At 43.4% G+C, this 25,317-nt stretch overlaps 1 protein-coding gene across 1 annotated transcript in view; it reads right to left on the minus strand.

Moving 5' to 3' along the window:
- Positions 1-25,317, minus strand: part of LOC108784922 (dynein heavy chain 3, axonemal-like) — an 899,093-nt gene that overhangs the window by 524,228 nt on the left and 349,548 nt on the right. The window contains exons 25-26 of the mRNA XM_018553871.1: positions 17,300-17,452; positions 637-778 (exon numbers count right to left, since the gene is read on the minus strand). Coding sequence (XP_018409373.1) covers positions 637-778; positions 17,300-17,452 — 295 coding nt within the window. The remainder of the gene's footprint in view (positions 1-636; positions 779-17,299; positions 17,453-25,317) is intronic.

A 25,317-nucleotide genomic window follows, 5' to 3' on the forward strand; every position in this document is an offset into this window, starting at 1 on the left:
TAAAGGGGTTCCTTTACACATTTTACACATAATACACTCCCCCCGCACACATAATGCACTTCGCCCCCCTTCCAAGCCCCCTGCACACATATAATACACTTCCCCCAGCACAAATAATAATCTTCCCCCCTCCCTCCCAAGCCCCCAGCACACATATTAATAAAGCTCCCCCCCTCCCTCCTTTCCTTCCAAGCCCCATCACCTGCTTGCATGTTTGCAGGGAGGAGGCACATCATAATTCCTTGGTGATCTAATGGTGATTAGTAAGGTCTAGTGCAGACCTTACTAACCATCGTTCGGCGGGAGCTCAGAACTGTCAGAGCTCCGGCCGGAGCTGACAGGAGCAGCTCTGCGTGTAGCTGCTCCCGCAAGTCAGGCACGCGGTCCGTGACCGTGCGCCTGACTTGGCAGCTGGCTGCAGGCCACATAGTATCGGCTCGCGGGCCGGAGTTGGCCCGCGGGCCGGTACGTTGAGACCCCTGCTCTATAGTATTAGGGGAGTCACACGCTGATGTGGGATTTCCATTTCTCAAGGAAGTAATTTGTATTGAAGTTCACATGGGGGTAATAGTATTACTGTAATGACTTGTGTATTCAGATTCAACAGCCATACATTTGTCATCATACTGAACATACCATGGACATCGATGGTAATCAGGGCACCCAGTGTTATTTGTTCCATTTTTGTTAACCTTCCTCGGACTAGATTTACAATTTCATCAATTTGCTCACTGCATTGTTCCACAAAGTTCTGCAGTCCTCTTTTCTGATCAAAAGCCTGCAATGATATGGAAAGAAAAGTGCACAAATATAATGTAAGGATTTTCTGTAAGTAATGGCATCTATTAAATTTTAAACATTCTTTTTTATCTCCCTCTAAAGCTTGAAAAAGAAATGTGCTTTTTAAATCATTGCTGTTTCTATTATAAATCAATGGGATGTTTCACGATATTTCATACTTGTGACTATAAACTTGGAGAGTTTTTATTATATGACAAGTAAAAAAAATTAAAAGTGTTCATTCTTTGCACTTTGGTACAATGTATGCAGGTTTGTCTTCCTTATTTCTCACTATATTCCTTATTTTGTTGGTGGGCAAATAAAAAAAAATCTGATTTCAAAGTTGTACTAGTAATAAAAATATTTCAAAATACACATTCAGCAAAACAGATGTCTTATATTATGCAAAGAGTGAGGTGATCCATTAGTTTTTAATTCTGACCCAGGTGAGGCAATTTCATGCCTAGTCCAAATGCATATTTCTTAGCCAGTCTTCAAGTTTGGTGCACCAGTAAAATAGGGCTACATTCAAAATATAAGCCTGCTGCTTATTGCCACATAGATTTTCTTTCCCGGTTGTATCTCATGCCACCTTTTTGGGAATCCAGATGTCTCTCAGTAAGACTTGTATTTTGATAGGTCTTCTATTTATACCCCTAGCTCTTGTCCCCATCCAAAGGTGAAGGATATATAGCAGGGGAAATATCTACAAAGTGAGGGGAATTCCGATCGTAGACAGTTGTCACCAGTAAAGATGTCCTCATTGCAAGGTTTCCCTAACCTCTTTTTTCTGGTGTTGAATTTCGGATTCATGATCAGTTTCTATTTTGGTAAAAATAGGGACAGGACAATAAGAGGGGTGATGTCCCTAGGGGAGAGACAAGCAGCAAAAAAAGCTGACAAGGGTTCCAAATTTTCTGTACTCTATCCCAAAATGTTTTTAAACAAAGGCTATGCATACACTTTTAGAGCTATTCACAAAAGGGTGAAAAGTTTGGAGAAGTGAACAATCTAGGACAACATCGCTGATTTGGAAACATTCTCCAATTCAGCTCACTTTACAGTTCAGCTATGTTGTCCTGGATTGCTTACTTCTCCTGCCTTCTCCAAACTCTTCACCCTTTTGTGAGTAGCCCTGTTTAAGTTTAGTATCAGGGAAACCGATCTTCAAATAAGATTTACAAAAAGCATGGCTTTCATTATTATATAATATATAAAGGATGTTAAGCAGTTTTTTCTTTAGAGGGAAACTACAGTAATTTTTAGCAAATGTTATTTCATTTTTTATGTTTATAATTATTTTATGTATTTACAAACAAGAATACAACTGTCTCAGTCTAATAAAAAATCTAGACTAGTTCATATGTGCAGAACAGAGAAGGAGGAATTATGTTTTCCCTCATTCAGCTGTGTGTTTGATTTGAGCTCCTGCTTTTTAAGGTCTGTTCACCACATGGCACTCCATCCCCGGCTGCAAGTAGACATTCATTTACATTATTTTGTATTTACCCAACTACCTGTTTCAAATACTTTTGAAATGTTTTCTTTTGTATTTTCCAATTTGAAACAATATGGTTTCTTAGGGGTCTATTCACTAAGCTGCCGAAGGATTTAGCCATAGCTTCGGCTGATCCTTCGGCTAGCTTCGGCCCCAGGACCCCTTTGGTTCAGTAGAACTGAAGGGCTGCTGTACGGTCTATTCACTACAGCCCGTACAGCTCCCGAAGTTGGCCGAGCAGCTCAGTCGAGCCGAAGGCATATGCTTCGGCTTGACTGAGCCGAGGTGAAAGCCGAAGCTGAACGAACGGCTGATCATTGGCTGGCCAACAGCCTGCTACTGACTGCTGGGCGGAGCCAGCCATCATCTCACGGCTGGCTCCGGCCACTTGCAGAGAGATCAGCGTCCCTGGTTACCAGGTAACCAGGGACGCCATTTGTCATTACACACTGAGAACCCGGTGTGGCCGCTATGATATCACAACGGCCTCTCCGGGTTCTCAGTGTGTGATGACAGATGGCGTCCCTGGTTACCTGATAACCAGGTACGCCGATCTGGCATTACTTTCCCGGATGCTCTGGAAGTCTAATACGGCTCCCGGCCGCCCAGGAGAGAAACACTTTCTCCCGGAAAGGTTAACTCTGCTTGATCGAGCAGAGTAAACCTTTCCTTGTGATCTGTTTTTTTTTCTGACATGGGGCTGCTGGCCGCCCTCAGTCAGAAAAAAAAGCCAGCATAGGAATGCATAGCTAGATTCCTATTGGCTATTTCATTTTGCAATAGCCAATAGCAAACCAGCTATTGCACCCGCCCACTGCTGCTGTCAATAAGCAGAGGGGGACCTGCAGTTCTCCATCAGGTCCCCGTCTGGTGATTAACAGCAGCAGAGGGCGGGTGCAATGGCTAGTTTGCTATTGGCTATTGCAAAGTGAAATAGCCAATAGGAATCTAGCTATGCATTCCTATGGAGGTTGTTTTTTAAAACAAAAAATATTCTGACGGCAGCAGAACCGCCCAGCCAATAGAATACAGTTGGGCGCAGCTAGCTGTCACTGCTAGGTCCGCACACTCGTTTTCTATTTTATTTTGTATACTTTTTTAACAGTTTTTCTATTCTGCTCGGTACCACAGAGGTACCAGGCAGAATGCCGCTCGGCGGCATTCGGCTATTCACTCACTGCACTTCGGGTCGGTTATTCACTTGGCTGTCTACGGCAGCTTAGTGAATAGACCCCTTAATGTTTAATGAGATAAATAAGAGGTCATCTAGATACAACTGCCATCAGCAAGTGTTAGGGTTTATTGGAATAATTGTATTGTTGAGAAGAAAATCTGCAACATAATAGTGAGTATTAGGGAAAATGATCATATATAACAATACATTACATGAGGTAGGACAACATACATTAAAGGTTATTTTGTATCTGGATTTGTTTTCTGATATTTGCTATAAAATCCTCGATGAATTTTAACTAGTTCTAATTTCCAAAATAATTTGTTAAAATAACCCAATATTGGAGACTCTTGTTTAAACAATGATTTATTGTTTCATATTTTAATAAAAAGAGACATTAAAAAAAAGAAATCTAAAGTAAATAAATCAAACAAGATGAGCATAGCTATAAGACCTACTGTGCACCCTTGGCTAGAATTTAAAGTGCTTTATATTTGCAGTTTCTTGACACTATAACAGTTCATCTACTCTTGGGGAAAAACCTGTTGAATAACCTTTTTTAGAAGTTAAAAGCCATATGCTTTTTGATGTGCCTAGGTTAGGGGAATCTTTTTAACAGTATGTTGAGTTCCAAATTAATTGACAACTAATGCTATGAATGTTCATGGCTCAGTGCACATACACAGAACAATACAATGTTAAGACAGTCTGATTAGGTCAGAGTAAAAACTAGTTGCTACTACTCAGATTCCAAAGGTTCTATTAATAGTTTTTTTCTGTAATGTTTCACATTATTAGAAATGCTTTTTCCAACATTTTTCTGATTTTCCTATAAAATATAAGTATAAACCACAAGCCACAGAACAGAACAGTAGAGCACTGTACAGTACAGAACAGTAACTTGGGGAACAGTACAGAAAAATCTCTGAAACATGCACTAGTCACCCCAATACCCAAAAAACCCTCACTGGACCCTACCAACCTCAATACTGTCAGGCCTATCTCCTTACTCCTATTCACCTCTAAACTACTGGAACGCCTTATCTACAACCACCTGAGTTGCCACCTCACTAATAACAACCTTTTGGACCCCTTTCAGTCTTTCGCCCCATACACTCCACTGAAACTGCCCTCCTAAAACTCACCAATGACGTAATAACTCCTAAAAACAATGACCACTATTCCTTACTCTTGCTATTAGACCTTTCTGCAGCTTTTGACACTGTTAACCACCCACTGCTCCTCAAAAAACTCCACTCGCTTGGCTACAAGACTCTGCTCTCTCATGGTTCTCCTCCTACCTAGCTATGCGCTCCTTTAGTGTCACCTACAACTCTAACTCCTCTTCCTCTTTCTGTAGGGGTCCCCCAAGGCTCTGTCCTTGGACCCCTTCTCTTCTCCATCTACACCTCTTCCCTTGGTCAATTAATAAGCTCACATGGCTTCCAATACCATCTCTATGTCGATGACACTCAAATTTATCTTTCCACTCCACAACTCACCCCCTCAGTGTCCTTGCGTGTCACTAATCTACTGACATATTCGTCTGGATGTCCCAACATTTCTTAAAACTCAACCTTTCAAAAACTGAGCTCTTGATATTTCCTCCCGCCCGTGAACCTTCCCCAACACTTACGTTGAGATTGATAACACGACTATCCAGCCCTCCCCTCATGCCAAGGTCCTGGGTGTCATCCTTGACTCTGACCTCACCTTTCTTCCCCACATCCAATCACTATCCAAATCCTGCCGCCTTCACCTTCATAACATCTCCAAAATACGCCCCTTACGCACCAATGAAACCACAAAACTACTCATCCACTCCCTTGTTATCTCTCGTCTTGACTATTGCAACTCTCTCCTCATTGGCCTTCCACTACACAGGCTATCCCCCCCTTCAGTCTATCATGAATGCAGCTGCCAGACTCATTCACCTGACCAACCGCTCAGTGTCTGCATCCCCCCTTTGTCAATCCCTCCACTGGCTTTCTGTCACGTACCTGTGTGGAGACTGGATGTGGGCGGAAGCTTCCCTTGCACCTCGTGTCCTAGGGACTCTGGTATTGGGGACAGAGTCCTTATAGACAATGAGTGGCAGGAGTGCCAGAGGTGGTATCACCGTGCAAGCCAATATCTGGTTCTGCAGCAGGGTTGTGAAAATCCCGATATCTGAGGTCGACAGGCCGAGGTCACACCGAGCAGGCAGAGCAGGTACAAAAGGAGAAGGCGTAGGCAGTCCAGTGAAGCAATCCGAAGTCAAGGGCATAGGCAAACAAGAATGGCCAAACAATCCGAGGTCAAGGGCAGGCTGCAGGCAAACAAGGTCAAAGTCAATCCGGGTCAATAATCAAAGGTACTGGTAACAAGGAACAGGAGACGTCAGGGCGGTTGAAGAGACAATCCAGCAATGAGTTGGTGTGGAGTCTGAATTTAAATAGGGAAGAAAATTATCTGGAGAGCGTCACTTCCTGTGCGCCATTTGGCGCCTTTTTCCACGCCCGATACGTGGCGTGCACATGCGCACAAGCGTAGTACGGGAACCTGGACTTGGCGCATGCACGGAAGCAGCAGGTCTCTGACAGAGCCCCCCCGAATGGGCAGCCTCCGGATGCCCACCCGGGCAGGATGACCAGGAGGCTTCTGGAAAAGTCGACGTATCAAATCAGGGACATGGGATTCGGACTCCCAGGAATTTTCTTCAGGACAATATACTTTCCATTTAATGAGGAATCGTCTGTTCCTACCCCTTCCCCGACAGTCCAGAACAGCCTTGACCTCGTACTCGTCAGCACCATCAATAATTGAAGGAGGCGGTGGCTCATCGCCCCTGTCCCCAAAGGCATCAGTGGCCACCGCTTTGAGAAGAGAGGTGTGAAAAACCGGGTGGATCCGATAGGAAGCGGGCAACTGGAGCTCATAAGCGACAGGATTGATCTTCCTCAAGATAGTAAATGGGCCGACAAAGTGGGGAGCCAATTTTTTGGAGGGACAAGCAAGCCGTACTTGTAGCGTGGACAACCAGGCCTTGTCCCCTGGCTGTAGGTCGAGATCACCCCTCCTCTTCTGGTCAAAATGGGTCTTGTTATCCCCTTGAGCCTTCGCCATGGCGGCCCACAACTCTCCAAGATTATCATGGAGGGACTTAATCCTATCCTGGACAGCCGGGACAGCGTAACCCATCTGTAAGACAAGTGAAAAAGAGGGATGCTATCCAGAGTTGGCGAAGAAAGGAGTCTGCCCTATAGCTGTGTGCACGGAGTTGTTGTATACAAACTCCGCACAAGGCAGAAGGGAGGCCCAATCATCCTGGATGAAAGAGGAGAAACAGCGCAGGTACTGCTCAAGGGTCTGATTGGTGCGTTCTGTCTGGCCGTTGGATTGAGGGTGGTAAGCGGAGGAGAAACAGCATTCTATCCCCAAGGAGGTGCACATTTCTTTCCAGAATCCGGATGTGAACTGGACTCCACGATCCGACACGATGCTGTCAGGGATGCCATGGAGGCAGACAATCTCCCTGAGAAAACTCTGTGCCGTCTCCGGGGGTTTTGGAGTACCGACCATGGGCACGAAGGGGGCCATCTTGGTCAATCGGTCAACGACAACAAAGATAGAAGAATATCCATCTGAAGGTGGGAGTTCAACAATAAAGTCCATGCTGGGTCGTTCCCAGGGCCGAGACGGAATGGGTAAGGGGTGTAACAAACCCCATGGCCTCTTTCTCTCTGATTTACTCCGAGCACACACCTTGCAAGATCTCACATATGAATGACAGTCGTTCTTTAGAGTAGGCCACCAGAATGACCTACGGAGCAAGTCTAAATTTTTAGCGTTGCCAAAATGTCCAGCCAATAAGTTGTCATGGCACAATTTGAGGACCTGCATCCGGACCTGTGGAGGTACAAACACTGCCTGACCGCGTAGATATATCCAATGTCTCGTCAGCACTATTCCAGAGGGTAAGACTTCAGTCGAGGATGCTTGTCTCAATTTGGAGAGCAAGTCAGCTCCTATCAGGAGGAAGCTGCGGGCAGAAAGTACTGTGTCAGTGGACCTCGGGCCTTCGGATACGTTGTACATCCTGGACAGAGCATCAGATTTGACATTCTTAGATCCGGGCCAGTAGGTGATGTGTAGGTTGAATCGAGTGAAGAAGAAGAGGGCCCATCTGGCTTGTCTAGGCCTTAGTCATTTTGCCGAGCGTAGGTACTCTAGGTTTTTGTGGTCAGTATCAACCAGGATTGGTTGGGCTGCCCCTTCAAGGAGGTACCTCCATTCCTCCAGGGCTGACTTAATAGCAAGGAGCTCCCGATGCCACACATCATAGTTTGCCTCAGCTGGTGACAGTTTCCTGGAGAAATAAGCCACGGGATGCAATTGAGCGGTACCCGAGTGGCGCTGTGAGAGGACGGCCCCCAGCACAGCTTCAGAGGCATCCACCTCCAATACATAGTGCAAGGTCGGTTCAGGGTGCCGCAGCACAGGAGCAGAGGTGAATAAATGCTTCAATTCATCGAAGGCAGTCTGAGCTTCAGGGGACCACTCAAAACGGGGACTCACCCTAGTGAGCCGTGTGATGGGGCAACGATGTAGGAGAAGCCCCGAATGAACCTCCGATAGAGGTTGGCAAACCCAATGAATCGTTGCACCCCTTTACGGTCCATCGGCACCGGCCAGTCGAGAACAGCCGTCACCTTCTGCGGGTCCATGGCAATGCCACCAGTGCATATGATCAGACCGAGGAAATGAATGGAGCTTTTATTGAACTCACACTTTTCCGCCTTGGCATACAACTTGTGGGTGCGTAGACGAGCAAGCACTTTGCACATATGGTCCCGGTGGGCCTCGAGCGTGGGAGAAAACACCAAAATGTCATCCAGATAAACGATCATGAACAAGTCCAGGAAGTCTCGAAAGATATCGTTCACGAAATGCTGAAAGGTGGCAGGGGCATTACATAGCCCATAGGGCATGACAAGATGTTCGAAGTGCCCGAATCTAGTGCGGTTGGCGGTCTTCCACTCATCCCCCTCTCTGATCCGCACCAGATTGTAGGCCCCCGAGGTCAAGCTTGGAGAAAACTTTGGAGGTGCGAAAGCGTTGGAAGAGTTCCGGAACGAGGGGCAATGGGTACCGGTTTTTGATAGTAATGGCATTCAATTCCCGATAATCAATACAGGGCTGAAGGGAATTGTCCTTATTCTCCACAAAGAAGATGCACGCTCAAGCGGGGGAGGTTGACGGCCGGATGAATCCCTTGGCCAGATTGGTGTCAATGTATAGACGAAGGGTCCCCAATTCCGGTTCAGACAAGGGGTAGATTGGCCCGAACGGAATCCGGGCTCCAGGCAACAGCTGGATGGGACAGTCGTAAGGACGGTGCGGAGGGAGAGAGTCAGCCGCCTTTTTATCAAATACATCCAGGAACTCTTGATAATCCGAAGGGACGAAGTGGAGAGGCTCTCAGGGGTCCGATTGTATCGCTAGGTTGGTTGCTTGGGGATAACAGTGCTGACGACAATAGGGGGAAGAGAAGGTCCCGGTGCTCCAGTCAATCCGTGGTTCATGTTGTTGTAACCAGGGTAACCCCAGTATAATAGGAAACATTGGAGACAAGATTACATCGAGCCTTAGCAACTCCAGGTGTTCCGTCCCAGTACGGGCTAGTAGCTGGCAAGTCTCATGGGTGATTGGCCCAGAGCTGGGTGTAGATCCATCAGCCAACTGGATGATTAAAGGCTGTGTTTTGGGATGAAGGGGTATCTGGTGCAGTTGGGTGAAATAGTGGTCGATGAAACAGCTACAAGCTCCAGAATCAATGATAGCCGAGACGTGGATGGTCGTTCCCGGGAACTGTAGGGAAAGACGTAGAGTCAGATGAGACAAGTTGCTTTTATAGGCAGATGCAAACACAGGTCGGGGAAACTTACGGGGTCTGACGGGACATCCGTTTAGGAAGTGCCCAGATTCTCCACAATATAAGCACAAGCATAAGCGTTTCCCTTCTTCTGGGGAGAGTGGGGCTCTGACGAGACCAAGCTGCATTGGTTCCGGTTCAGAGTGGCGTGGCCCAGCAGGAACATCACTAGATCAACAGTAGGGGGCCATGGGAACCCTGGGTAACATGAATGTAGGACGGGTGATGCCGGCCCGTTCCCGACGTTGCTACCGGACCCTTCGGTCCAATTGAATGGATAGTTGGATCAGATCTTCCAAAGAGTCAGGAGGGGCTTGGCGGGCCAGTTCATCTTTTAAGGTTTCAGACAAACCCAGGCGGAACTGATGTCGGAGGGCAGCGTCGTTCCAGACCGTGTCGGCCCCCCATTTGCGGAATTCTGACACATAGTCCTCCACCGGGCGTCTGCCTTGTAGCAGGGAGTGGAGGATGGTTTCTGCTGTCGTGGTACGTTGGGGATCATCGTACAGTTGTGCCATTGCCTCAAAGAAAGTGGAAAGGGAATTCAGGATCGGACTCTCCTTTTCCAACAAGTGATGGGCCCAGGACTGGGGTTCTTCTGACAGTAGGGCGATAGCATACCCGACTTTTGTGGTCTCGCAGGAGAAGGTCCGGGGTTGCAGGGCAAATAATAGGTGGCACGCGTTCCTGAAGGCCCGGAACTTGTGGCGATCTCCTGAAAAGCGTTCGGGCATAGGATCTGTTGGGACTTCTGCTGGTGGTACGGGGTCCAGGATAGCGGCATTGGCCATAGTCGTCACTCGCCCCTCCAGCTGAAAATAGCCGTCCTGTATCTCCTTCGGGGCCTGAGTCACAGAGGCCACCTGTGAAACACTACCCTCAGTCTCTATATTGGCTGGATTGTACTGTCACATACCTGTGTGGAGACTGGATGTGGGAGGAGGCTTCCCTTGCACCTCATGTCCTAGGGACTCTGGTATTGGGGACAGAGTCCTTGTAGACAATGAGTGGCAGGAGTGCCAGAGGTGGTATCACAGTGCAAGCCAATATCTGGTTCTGCAGCAGGGTTGTGAAAATCCCGATATCCGAGGTGGACAGGCCAAGGTCAAACCGAGCAGGCAGAGCAGGTACAAAAGGAGAAGGCATAGGCAGTCCAGTGAAGCAATCCGAAGTCAAGGGCATAGGCAAACAAGAATGGCCAAACAATCCGAGGTCAAGGGCAGGCTGCAGGCAAACAAGGTCAAAGTCAATCCGGGTCAATAATCAAAGGTACTGGTAACAAGGAACAGGAGACGTCAGGGCGGTTGAAGAGACAATCCAGCAATGAGTTGGTGTGGAGTCTGAGTTTAAATAGGGAAGGAAATTATCTGGAGAGCGTCACTTCCTGTGCGCCATTTGGCGCATTTTTCCGCGGCCAATCCGTGACGCGCGCATGCGTAGTACAGGAACCCGGCCTTGGCGCATGCGCGGAAGCAGCAGGTCTCTGACACTTCCACTCACCCAATGGATAAAATTCAAAATATTAACATTTACTTATAAAGCCATCCACAACTCTGCCCCGGATATATCTCAAACCTTGTCTCAAAGTATCACCCTAAGCGTCCCCTCCGCTCTTCCCAAGATCTCCTGCTTTCCAGCTCCCTTGTCAACTCCTCCCATACTCGCCTTCAGGACTTCTCTAGAGTCTCTCCCATCCTCTGGAACTCTTTACCCCAACCTGTCTGTTTGTCTCCCACCTTGACTGCCTTTAGGTGTTCCCTAAAGACTCATCTCTTAAGGGAAGCCTATCCCACCTCAACCTAACCACTGAACCATCACGTTCTCAATTTATCCCCACACAGTTATCTCATCATGTATCACTTCCCCCTCCCCTTTTAGATTGGAAGCCCTCAGGTGCTGGGCCCTCCTTACCATCTTGTCTTGAATTGTATTGTGATTGTAATGTCTTCCTTATATTGTAAAGCGCTGCACAAACTGTTTTATATAAATACTATGTAATAATATTAATGATAATAAGAAGAAGAATGGTGAGGCTGTGGACAGAACCATAACTCCCAATACTGAGCAATAACTTCATTATGGAATTAGAGTGATGATGCGCAATAGGTCAGTGGAATCATCCTCACACACAGTATAGCATTTGAAAAGCCCATAAATTCGATGGCAGCAGCAACTTTTGTCCCATTCCCATTCTATGCATGTAAGAGCCTGGAGCGGCTGTGGTTAAACCACTGACTGTGAATGTATCTGACTAAAGTCTAAGCCCAATGTCATGATATTAGCGAATGTGATCATTAACTGATTGGGGGAGGGCAAATGATACTTACTCCACTGCCAACTTTATTAGTAATTTACTGTCTCTGTTTTCTCTGCCATTAGCGGCAAAGGCAGCAGGGTCAGTAACAACATAAGCAGCACCTTACTGGACATGATAGAAATTTTTTTTTTCCACCTACAATGTTACAGCAACTGAACAAAACCATAAGTGGCTTCTGAGAAATAAAGTAGGAAACCCAATGCTTAAAGGAGATTTAAACCCTAATTGGAAGATATTTAGTTTGTAAAGCTCAAATTTAAATAAACAATTTAAATGTTTTAAATAAAATCCTTGCTTTTACCTTCTTTTCATCCTTTGTTCCATGTCAGTGCTGTTGATCTCATACAGCCTCTTTGCAGCCATTTCCTGTGAATATGCATATATTCCAGCTATGTTCAAAAATAGTTTTCTGATAGGGACAACAGTGGACCATGCCTGAGTAATGTGTGTTGGAAGGGTCACTGGTAGCCTCCACCTCAACCCATTTGCTGTTCATGGACACAACATCATAATGCACTTCCTGACCTTTGAACTTAGATCAGGTGGCTTATAATGGCCAATAATGGGGACTTTGTTACGTGTTAGCCCATCACTATAAAAAGGTAGGTTTCTGTGCTTAGCTGGAATATCAAAAGGATAGGGATAAATTACTGTAGAGCTTGTAGACACTGGTGGCAAAGTATATGTAAACCCATACTGAATGTACTTTAGGTATAAAAATGCAGTGTGTTTTGGGGAATTTTGGGGTGGGGAGAAGGAAGAATTTAATAATGCTGCTAATTTCCAAACTGTTGCTGGCTGCAATTTTTTAAAAAGGGCTTTTTTGTAAAAACAGTGTAATACTCCTGGGCAATGTGCATCAGCACACAAGCTTATTTTTTTTGATTGTTGGAGACAGGGGCAGATGTTTGCAACTAGTGATGGGCTCGGGCGTGTTCGCAGCTCCATGTGCCGAGCTGGCCAGGAAGCTGACAGCGTGCAGTGCCAATCATAGGCACTGAGACATTTCCCGATCTCTGCAGCTGCGGACCGGGAACATGTCTCAGTACCTGTGATTGCGCGCTGTGCGCTTCCTGGCATGCTCGGCATGTGGAGCTGCAAACACGCCCGAGCCCATCACTATTTGCAACCCCATAACAGGAAGTGATCAACAAGGACCTTTATATCAGTATCACCAGCTGTTATACAAACTGTATATGACATTTTAGTGGTTGTGTTTATCTCTATTTTAAGAAACTATGTTTGAGCTCTTTGAAATGGGGTGCTGCAGTATATTTTATTATGAGCCGTGCCTGTGTACACAGATCTGTTTATATAACAATTGTTTCTGTCTGTCTGCAACAACTGATGTGCTGTAAACAAAGGGAAGCTTTGCCTGTTTAAGTGTCAGGAAGCCCGAAAGGAGTGGACTGCATCTGTGCATGCGCATGGCATGGCCAACAGTGTCAGGCCGAGCCATGCACCTCTTTGCAGACGCCCCTTGCGCCCGCTAATCCATGACTTATAGTGGTACCAAATGGGCTATTTAGGCTCAGCCCCTCCATGTCTCCAGTGCTAAGTACTCTTCAGCTGTGTGCCTTGTATCCTGTGCCTGTTTCCTGTCATGTTGTTTCTTGTTCCTGACCTTGGACTTGTTATTGAGCCTGCTGATCTTCCGGTGTCCTGACCTTGGCTCGTCTGACAATTCTTCTGCATCCTGCATGTCTTGCGTTGTCTGCACGTTACCGACCCTGGTCTGTTACCCGACTATGAGTTTGTCTCTCGCTGCATCACCTTCCTTCCTGCACATTGCTGACCCGGTCTGGCTGACTTCGATCATCTTCTACCTGCCTCTTTGCTGTGCGTTTGTATTCCATTGTACAGCAGAGCAGCTACAGAACTTGCTTCCAGCATCCAAGTCATCATCCGGCACTCATTCCCAGAGTACCTGTATCTATAATCAGGCCTTCTGGGACCAGAGTTGCAAGAGAGGCCGCCCTCATCATCTCAAGATCCATAAGGTACGTGACAGTAAGCAACAAGTGTCAAAGCCCCGTTGTGAAAGGGCATATAGGTTTTCCTCCTGCAGCTATGCCTATAGTGCAGAGGATCCAACTGCCATCGGGGAATGTGGCAAATAATTTCTCTGTACCTCTTTTTAAGAGTGGATCATTTTGGTCCCACTCAGGGATAGTTGCAGTGGATTCCACAGATTTTCCCTTGTATCAGGAAGGGGTGAAATATCCCCCTTGAAGCCTCATCAAAAAGTGTCCACATGCTCACTGGCAGCACTCCAACACTTCTCCTAACCACCAACACCCCAAAGCATAGCTGCTATGCATCCCTGAGGAGGAGGAGGAAAAAAAGGACACGTAAGGAGTCAAGAGTAATGGCTGATATGCAACGGAGGAGGAAGAGGAAAAAAGTACATTCAGGCCCAAAAACATGGCTGCTTTGCATCCTTGAGGAGTAGTAAGAAAAGGTTGATAGAGTCTTAAAAAAGCCAAATCCTGAAACAAAATTTAAAATCCCTAGTAAAATACAATAAAATATACCTTCACAAAATAGAAACCTTGATTTTGGCAAGGGCAGGCATCTTTGGACTAGGGTTGTACACAGAATTGCTGCTGTTTGACTTTCCCCTAGAATGTAGGATTTTTCCTTCATTTGTGCTGCCTGCCTGTCCCCCTACATTGTGGAAGGGTGGGCAGCCTATGGTCATAGGTTTAATTCCTGCCGCTATTCCTATAGTGCGGGAGATACCTGCTCACTCGGGAAATGTGGCAATTTCCTTTTCCTTCTCACTGCCAGCACCTCAACCTCTTCCTCCTCAATATTAGCACTCCAACACTCCTTCATTTTCTCTACTTGCACCCCACTCCTCTTTACCACCAGCACCCCAACATTCCTCACTGCCAGCACACCAGCCCTTTTTCTGCTTGTATTTCTTTTCTGCCTCTTGCTGCTTCATGGCATGCCACATATTGGTGGAGGGCAGGGATGGTCTTCTATGCAAAGTAATGGTTACTAACATATGTCCTTCAGGGTAAAATAATGGTGGCTTACACAACGGCGTAACACAGGCCACAACAAAAGTATAAAGGAGGTGTCTGGCAAAGATTTCCTGAAGATGCTGAGCATGGGGATGATTTCAGATTTTTTTATTTACAGCAGCATTTAAGAGGTCTGTGGAATGCTCTGGGGCAGCAAAAAATACACAGGTGGAGTAAGGGAAGGACTAGGGCACATTAGCAGGTCCAAAATAACAGCTGCTATGCACCCTGGAGGAGGAAAAGGGGCAGAATGCTCTGCTAGATTAGAACTTGGCTGAATAAAAATTAGCTGCTATGCACCCTTGAGTAGGAGAAGGGGGAAAAGGGCACATTAGCAGAACCATCAAAAATGTAAAGGTGGAAGGAAGGTGGAAGAAAAATTCCACCACTGGAGGAGAAGGAATAAGTAGCTGATATGCACCCTCGAGGAGGAAGAGGAGCAGAAACATTCTGCTAGACTAGAACTTTGCCAAATACAAAATGGCCGCTATGTACCCTTGAGTAAGAGGAGGGGGAAAGGGCATGTTACCAGAAACAGGAAACATACCGCACTCCTTACCGGGCTTAACCTAAGCCTGATGAAGGGGACCCTGCGAGGCCCTGAAAGCGCTCGCCAATGAGATACAGCTATTGGCAATAAACTATTTTGCTTTTTTAACTTATGGTGTGCTGGTGACATTTTTCTATAGGACATGTTACCAGACCCATTAAAAATGGCTGCTATGCACTGTTGGGGAGGATGAAGAAAAGGGCACATTAGCAGCACTCCAAAAGTACATTTCTGCTACTGTATGTGCCCTTGAGAAGGAGGAGGAGAAGTGCATGCTATTTGCTGCTTGCTTGTCTCATTGAAGTGCAGCTCCCAAAGATGCGCAGATGCGTTGAAAAAGTCCCACGCTGCAGATATTTTTTTATTTGTTGCCTAATCAAGTGCTTGTATACTGTCCTGATGCTTGCCAATTTTTACCAAACATATCTAAAGCCTATAGTGTGAATATTTTTGAAATAATTGGGGATACAGACATGAGAAGGGTTTGGGTAGAAATGTGGGTTGTGGTTTAACCTCCCTGGTGGTATTCGAGAGTGTAGCTCGGGGTTACTTTTTCATACCATAAGCGGTAACCCCGAGCTACACTTAGGAATGGCGCATAGCATTTACTTACCTTGTCCCTCGAGCCGCGCTGTGTTCTCCGGCGGATGCCGGCATCCGTCTTCCAGGTTCCGTCCCTTGCGTGTCGCGGGGGGCTGAACCGGCAGGATATTAAAAGAAAAAAAAAACGAGAAAAAAAATAGAACTAAAAATGACACAAAAAAAATAAAAAATCATACCGCCAGGGAGGTCAAAGTAATTTTCTGCACTCTGTTTTGACTTTTTATTAAACTATTTTATTTTATTTGTATTAAGTACCATGCGGTACTATGAATAAAGAAGCTCACAAACTATACTGTTAAATTGTTGTGCCACTGGCCAATTTGTATGGCAAGTGTAAAGCTTTAGCTTAAATTTAAAAAAATAAAAAACTTTACTATAGCTCTTAGATCTGTTGTGGCTGCCACTTCCTCTGGTCAAGTCAGGCCTATTACTAAAAAAATTCACATGCAAAATATTTGATGCCAGAATAAGGTATCGCTGACAATGCCCATGAGAATTGTACTGTTCCATAATGCTACATACATCTCCTAAGAATGTAATTTAAAGGATTGTTGTTTTTCCCATCTCACCATTAAAGGCAATGTGTCCTCTTTTGACAATCCCTTGCACATTAGCTTTAGAATTGTCCAAAGTTGATTTTTAAGACCCCCCCCCCCCCCTTCAATGGTTTGACAAAGACTTTGTGAACCAAACCAAGACACATTTGCTTATCCCTAGAAGCACATGTTTAAGGCTGAAAACACAGCAGTGTCCCCTGTATTGCTCAAGTACATTATAAAAGCTTCAACAAGCTGATCAACCTTAACGGCACAATCACCAGGTATTATTGTAACAAAATCTGCAGTTTCAAAAATCCCTTTTGAAATGGCATATTAAAGCTTATACAACATTTTAATAATTGGATGTACCCATACTATATACAAATATGCAATAATCTGATATGAGTTAATTCAGTTTGCAAGTGGTGTTTGCTGTGAATGGTTGGGAAGTGAGTCTTGCATAAAGTTTTTAGTTTTGTTTTTTGTGCAGTGCCTAAATATTTACCAACTGGGATGGCTAACCAACTTTTAATGACTAATGTATCTAATTCTATTTTGGGAATTTGAATTAAAAGTTAAATCAGTAATTAAAACCTGCTTATTAAACTTGAAAACAACTGAAGCCAGATTTGAAAGATCCAGGCTTTAGGCATTCAACACATACTGTCAAAAACTGTTGTTGACAGAAACAGTTACTGAATGCTTTTTTATAGTCACTGCATAATTCAGTTATTGCAGTTCTGTCTGTCCAACTTGTTTTTTTAATACTGTTATAATTAATGACTGTATAGGCCTCTTTACTGTTTATCCTACATTGTAAAATAAGACATAATGTGGAAATAACTGAAGAAAATTGTATATGGCTAAACTATTAAAAAGAAAAAAATATCACCTTTGAGACTCCTGTTGTCCAGTGAACCATGCTTGATGCTAAAACAACTTGTCCAGGCCACTGAAGAACCCATTCTTTTCTTAGAGATTTTGCATAGGCTTTAATAGACTGATTCATAACTTCATGGAGAGATAGTTTCATAATCTTTTCCACCTGCAACATCAAATATAGAAAATATGTATAATGCAAAAGCAAAAAATTTTTGACTTGAAAAACAAATTGCTTGGGTTGTTGTTTGAGTGTGATGCAAGTGAAAGCAGAGCCACATACAGAATTCACACCAAACCTATTAGCTTCATATGTTGTTAATACTGCAATTCCACTTCAGACAGTGCAACAGCTCATTTGCTCACACTTACATATACATATGCACATAACCTGCAAGATAAATTGTAATTGATTGCTTCTTTATTACATAGATTTTTATTTGTTACATTATATATTATTTACATGTTAGACTTGCCTTTTTATATTTATCTGGTTGCATTTTAGAATGACAGACACTGTATTCAGGAAAATAGGCAAAATATCAGGCTGGGCGCAAACCAATGGGATTGGTTCTCACGCTGCCAATGCTAGGAACCACGGGGCTGCCCTCTCAACCAGGCAGTCACTGGAATCTTGACAACATGCAACAAAATGCAGAGCAGGCGCCACCTCTTAGTGCACCCCGAAATACGTTAGCATGCCACCCTGTTGGGGTGCATCTACCACTATACAGCGTTCTTGGACCATCGGACTCTGTTATTGATATGCCTGGCTTCCTTTAGGAATAGTGAGTAGAACCTTTTTACTCTTTTATTTCATAATTTGGTCAATAAACATACTGCACTAGGAGCTGGTGCCTGCTCTGTGTTTTGTTGCATGTTGCCAAGACAGACACACACGTGCGATATAACAAAAAGTAAAAGGTCTTAAAATGTACAAAATATATGTTTTTAACAATTCATAGGTGGTAAATCACTGACAACAGTTGTCTCAGTATTTAAAATCTAGTTTATTTGGTGCCAGAGGCAAAATAAATAAAAATATATTCTATAGAATCTGTCTATGCAGAGATTTTTGCCAAACGCATTTAGCAGCGTAGCAGAATAAATATTTGATAAGTGAAAAACACAGTTACTTTTAAAACAATATAACAACTTATGTAACAAATAAGCCTTGAGATGCCCACAGGAAACAGAACCTACCTGAACTTTCATTTCACATCCTTGCATTACTGCAGTGTATTAGTCCATCTACTCCACTTTGATGGTAATATGATTTTTTGAGAACCTCATTGCAATGAAGCATGTCTATTCCCAAACATACTCATCATACTGCAGATGCCCTGCTGCCTCTCAACCACCAATTGGATTTAAGCTGGATTTGGAAGTTTAAATGTAGGTGATGATTAGGTAATCAGAAACAAAGGAGATTATAGAGCACATACTTCAGAAAGAATGTACCCAGTGGCTGTGCACTGCTCTCTGAATTTTTGCTTCAGATCTTGAATTAAGCGCCTGCTATGACATCATCAGTGTGACATTAAAATGTATTGACAGGTGCATTTGACATGCCTCAAGAGGGTTTTGCATTCCCATAGACTTATGAGGATGCAAAACACTTCTGATGCCAGTGAAAGCCCCTCACAGGTCCTCAAGTAAACTAAGAAAACGTTCTACCTTTAAATTAGTTTCAAAAATTGAATACATTCATTCATATATTCAACTATATATCTCTTTCAGATTTTAAACTATACCTCTCTGAAACATTAGATTGGGTTATTCAAGATCAAGTGTGCCAATAATCAGGCCCTTTTTTCATCACTGATTATGTAGGCACAGGACTTTTGAAGCCCTAGTTAACATAGCTCTGCTAGTTTTACCTCTTTACACATAGGGGTAATTTACTATTGAGCCAAAGGATACAGCCGTAGCTGCGGCTGATCCTTCGGCTCTCTTCGGACCGGGAGCTCTTCGGTTCAGTTGAACCGAAGGGTTGCTGTACGGGCTATTCACTGTAGCAAATTACCTGAGGACGCTGATCTGTCGTTAAACAATAACAACTGGGCATCCTGGCCAGCTCCGCCCAGTTATTATTCATTGCCCAGGTCCTGCTAGAAGACTCTGGCAGGTGCCGGCCAATAGGAAACAGTTGGGGGAGCTAGCTTTCATTTTCTCTTTTCTTTTTTATTTTCTTTAAACTATTTTAATTTATTTTTAATTTTCATACATTTTAAAACAATGTTTCAACTTTTTTTCTTTTTAAAATGTATTTCACTAATTTTCTATTCTGCTCGGTACCTCGGAGGCTCGGCGGCATTCAGCTATTCACTCACTGGCGTTCGGCCCCCATGAGCATAAGGGCGAACAGCAGCGAGAGAGCTGCCAGAGCTTCGGATCAGCTGATCCAGATGTTGGATCGGTTGAGTCAAACACCTTCTGCACTTCAGCACTACAGAGGGTCCAAATGAGATTTGAATGTCTAACAGGGTTATTCACAAAAGGGTGAAGAGTTTGGAGAAGTGAACGATCTAGGACTAAATAGATGATATTGAACAATTCTCCAATTCAGCTCACTTTCCAGTTCAGCTCTGTTGCCCTAGATTGTTCACTTCTCCTGACTTCTCCAAACTCCAAGCTCACTAGACATGTAAATTTTTTTCATTTTGAAACGATAGTCGTACGAATTTAGTTAAATTCGGACATTCGGATGCTTCCAAATGTCCAAAATCAAATGCATCCGACATGTTCGTTTAAAAATTCTAATCTGTCCAAATTTCATTCAAAATGAAACTGTTCTCTGGCCAATAAGATGTTTTTTTTTCTGCTGTTGGGGATGGCATTACAGGCATGGTCATTTGACTTCCTGTTGTGGATCATTCCTGCATGAAAATTAGGACAGATACAAAATCAGAATAACAAATCGAATTTTGGATCTGAAAGCCAAAGAATGAAAGAAATAAAAATCTGAATTCATCTGAAACGCAACAAGATTATTTTTTTTGCAGGCTTACATGTCTAATGCTCACTTAACTTTGTGAATAAGGTGAAGCTGTGTCCTCTCCGTCACATGCAAGCAAAAGTCCTGCTTTTCATTTGCTTTCCACATTATCGGATATTCTAAAACAAGTTCAAGTTATTTACCAAGCAAAGTAAACATTAATTTTGTACAGGGAACATACACTTTGTTAGTTGAAAAGTCTCTTTTTCTTTGATAAATTAACCCCCATTGCATAGCATACAATGAGATTGTTATTTAGAGCTTCATCTGTCCTTTTAACCACCTCCCGTCCACCGAACATGCAGAAACAGACAGACGGGAGTCTACTGGCAACGGGTGGGTGTCTTAAAATGTCCCACATGCTGGCACCCGCTCTCGCACGTCCCCTGGCGCACACTGTGGGAAACTGGCTAAATTGTAAATGGCCAGCAATGGCTGTTTACATACAAGCAGTCTAGCATCTGTAAAGATGCCCGATCCCTTGTATGAGGTACCTCTCTGTGCCTCCCTCCCTCTCCTTACTTCTCCTCGCTGTCACCGCCGTTTCTGCGATCCCAGGCATCCAATCCGGGACTAGCAGTGTGGCTCCATGCAGGGAGAACAGAGGGAGATCAGTACATGATCTCCCTCCAATTCCCTCCCTATTCTGTGAATGCAGAAAGTGATGTTTACTACATAACATCTGCATTCAGCTGTCACTCTCCGATTACAGAAGCCGGAGAGAAGCTGATGATCAGATCTCTGCTTCATCAGCTTCTTTGGGGGTCCCTAGATGATATTAGGGGTCTTAGAGACCTCTGATGTCTCCATAAAGGGGACCTGTCACTGTAATTTGATATCACAAAGGGGGATTCTTAGCCCCCTATATGATAACAATAAAGTGTAAAAAAAATTGGTCACAAAAAAATACATTCACTCACAAAAAAACACAAAAAAATGTTTTTAAAGTCCTACACAAATAGTATAATAATTCATGTACTATTATTAATTAATTTGGCACTTTATAGATGCAGCCTTATCCCAGGAACCCTACTGTGCTGAGTGCTGACTGGTACAATGTAACAGTTTATACACTTCCACAATACGATCATCTTAAGTGTTGATTTTATTGTACCTTCATAGACAACTTTTACCCTGCTACACCAGTGACTAATGATTTTTGTTGTCATGCATGTTTATGCAAATTATGTAAAAAAAAGAGGCCAGTTTAATCTCCACATGATTAACACTAATCATTTTTGCTTCATCCTTATAGGCTTACCCAAGAAAAAAAAGGCCAAATAATAAATAATCTGTAGCTCCTACAATTTGGCCTTCCCACGTATTTTACTCTGCATGTTTAATTTTCGAGTCTTTGACTATACAAAGAAACATTCATATTGCTCTATGACAGGTGTAGAAGACAGGAGTGCAGGTGAGGTCATGAGATGGCATAACTTGGACAACAAATGACAAGTTGTGCATTCTGATAAACCTCTTTCATCACCGATGCTGTACTCAGCCATTAGTTGACTGACTGTAGTCCATCTGTTACTCTACACAGCTGCTCTCAGAAGCTCCCCATGGTTCCCTTCAACAGCCTTATACACTGTAAGCCTGAAATCATTGCAATAAATATATTCTGTCTTCATATCTTTGTTTCTGTTATCTTGTCTCCTAAGAAAAAAAATCTAGGCTGTATAAAATATGTTTGGAAATTATGTGATTACCTCATAGATCTTCATAAAATGGAAAAAATTTTTGTTCTCTAACAATTGTCTTCAAAAACACAACTAGAGCAAATGCAAAGAGTAAGAACTTTACAAACTTGTTAAGAATCTCAGTAGATGTCTCACTGAAATTAAATACAGATTGCTCTCACAATATAAGCGCCATAATAATATTTCTTTGAACGGTCACTTTTTGTTTAACCTGATTCCCACAAAATTCAGTTTCATTATCCTTTCTTTAAACAAATAATATATTATCTGAAGTTGGCTGAAGCTTAATGCTGAATGTCTGTGTTTTTTCCCCCATAATGTCAAATGTAATACAGCAACTATTTTTGACATACCGTTGAAAGCAAAAATTCTTAACGTTTCCGCCAGACTTTTCAAACTTTTTTTGCATTTGTCAATTAATCTTTGGGAGCAGACATGAGTTACTGTATAATTAACTTTCTAAAGAGCATGTGTTTTACATTAGATGCAGTTGCAAGAGTTCACAGTATTAATTAACAATGGGTCAGCATGGTGATAAAAAGCCAGCCTGAAGTATAGTCTTTTGATTTCTTGTTAACTTTTACTGCATGTTGGTCTAAAAAAAATGTAAACCAAAAAAAATTCTAGCAATTTTCTTATTGGTTGATGAGTATCCAAATCACACAAAAAATGTAGACATTGCACAACAAGTAGCATCTTGAACTAATTGAGTTAAAATTATTCACAAACCCTCTTTTTTAGGCAGGAAATTAGCCCAGACCATAATAGAGGAAAGCCAGTCTTATGCTACTAGCAAAACACATGTAGATTTCTCTCCCCTGAAATACTTTTTAGATTGAGTCTATCATATCATTTTAAGGCATCTATAAATCTTTTAGCCCTGGGGTCTCATTATTCAAACCATCCAAGCTGTACTTTAAATGAGGTTAGTGTAGCATCAGGGCAAGACATTAACACAGTGCTCAATTTATCATCCACTTCTAATTACATTTCCTAAGTCAATAGCCAGTTCACTTATCATCGAAGGCTTTTAAATGGCACTGTCTGCAACATTTCTTTTTCCGTGGCAGACAATATAGACTATATACTTTTGGCCTTTATTCATCAGCCTGTAAATGCCCCTATGTACTTCCTAATTATGATTAAGCTTTATAAAGGAAATTATTTTAGAAAACAATATCATAACTAGAATATCCAAAAATGTACAGTGCACTTTTTAAGTACACATAATAAAAGAAGTGTTGTGCTTGGCCATATATTCAGCTTGTCACGTAAAGGAATAAAATAAACAAGAAATAAGACAAAAAAAGGAATGATTTATATGGATTACATTTTACTCTGGATTATCCAAACTGAATCGCAAACCAAGAAGGGGTCCTGATTTTTTTTAGATTTGTTTATTCTTGTCCAAATATTTTAATAGTTAAGTTAGTGAAAAGCAATAGGCAAAATAAATATATGTAACGAGTAGGGATTAGCAAATCAGCCTAGGTTTCAGTCATGGCCTATTCTTCAAACTCATCATCATTTCTGGAAATTTAAGGGGATTATTCACTAAGCAGCGGAAGGCAGCCGAGTAAATAACCGAGCTGAAGTGAAGTGAGCCAACGCTGTATATTGGCTGGCTTCGGCTCCCTTTGGGTTCATCCGAAGTGAAAAACACGTTTGACTCAGCCGTTCCAACATTTGGACAAGGGCCTGTTCTGCCACAACCCTGACCCAGGGGGAGCTTAATTTAATTGGGGTGCCCCTTTAATAAAAGGGCATCTAGATGCTGACCCCCCTTGTGAATGAGTAAGAGGTACTTGTACCCCTACTCATTCACTAAAGGGTTAAAGTAAAAAGAGCCCACACTTTAAGAAAAATTTATTTTTGCTTCGGCAGACCATTGTCCCAGCTTCGGCTTTGCGTTGGGCTCAGCTGAGCTGTTCAACTGCCTTTGGCTGCTTTACAGGCTATTGTGAATAGCCTGTACAGCAGACCTTCAAGGACTCCGGTGGCCAAAGTGAGCCAAGGGATTAGCCAAAACTACAGCTATATCCTTTGGCACTTTAGTGAATAACCCTTTAAAACTTTAATCTACCATCCCACCCATTGAAATCAATGGGGTTGGGGACCTAGAAAATCAGTCCTGGCCATTTTTAAGGCTAATAGGCAGGGAATTGTCAAACAAAGGGCACAGGGAGGTGGCCGCCACCATAGGGAACATGTACCAATGCAAACAATAAATAAATAAATAGTACTATTTAGTGGGAGAGGATCCTCCTTTTTAAGTGACTTTGAGAGTGACATTGGATGTACAGTATGTGGTGTTATAGAACAGTACCATTCTCACGGACAAAGTCAGTGGCACTGCATGCTGGCATCACATAATTTCCATGTGTTCCGTTAACATTATTTCTTGGTTTTGAAATATCAGCATTAGCACACCAATCTGATTCATTATTAAAACTAGGGAAATCATTGTTTTTTTGGAAAGTCACTGGGCAATAAAAGATCATGGGTAAAAAACAAAAACTATGCAGTGACAAGTTATTGTCTATAAATAACCAGTTGCCGTCCGCCCATAGTAAAAATACAGGCATTCAGTGGATGCTTCCCAGCGGGAGGACGTACATTTACATGATTTTCTTCCCGCTGGGAATCTAAACAGCCATTACCGCCTGTTAGATACAGGCGTGGCCAGCTCTAACGCCGGCCGATGGCTTGCGTTACTGCATGTGGTGTGCACCCCTCCATTGCGGTGCTTCCCCTCCATTGCCGCTTCCCCCCCTCGCTGGTTATCCTAGGCTCCGCTGTCTCTCCTGTGAGCCCGGGACTGGCACAGCAGCTGCCTGTACAGAGAACGGTGGAGAGATCAGCATTGCCCCACTGCTGATCTCTCCTCCGTTCTCTCTAAAGGCGGAAGCAATGTCTATTACATCACTACCACTTTAAGCTGTAATTTCTCTGGCTGAGAGCCAGAGAAGAAGCTGGGGAATCAGATCTCTGCTTCATCAGCTTCTTTGGGGGTCCCTAGGTGACATTAGGGGTCTTAGAGACCTCTAATGTCTTTATAACGAGGACCCGTCATTGTGTATTATCTATCACATAGGGGGCTTGTTAGCCATTCCCATATCCTGTCCTCAAAAAGTAGGAGGGGATTTATCAGAATGTTGAATCCCCTTTAGAATAAGGAGGCCCCCAGATACTGTACATGTCCCCCCAGGTAAAAGAGTACTGGGTACATTGTACCCCTTAAAACTCGTTAAAAAGACCTTTATTAGGAAAGAAAAAACACAATAATTCTTCCATTGTAAATCTAATGTCAGTTACAGTGATCCCATGTATCCA

The sequence above is a fragment of the Nanorana parkeri genome, unplaced genomic scaffold (genome assembly GCF_000935625.1).
Source record: "Nanorana parkeri isolate BGI_ZX_2015 unplaced genomic scaffold, ASM93562v1 scaffold132, whole genome shotgun sequence".
Classification (NCBI taxonomy): domain Eukaryota; kingdom Metazoa; phylum Chordata; class Amphibia; order Anura; family Dicroglossidae; genus Nanorana; species Nanorana parkeri.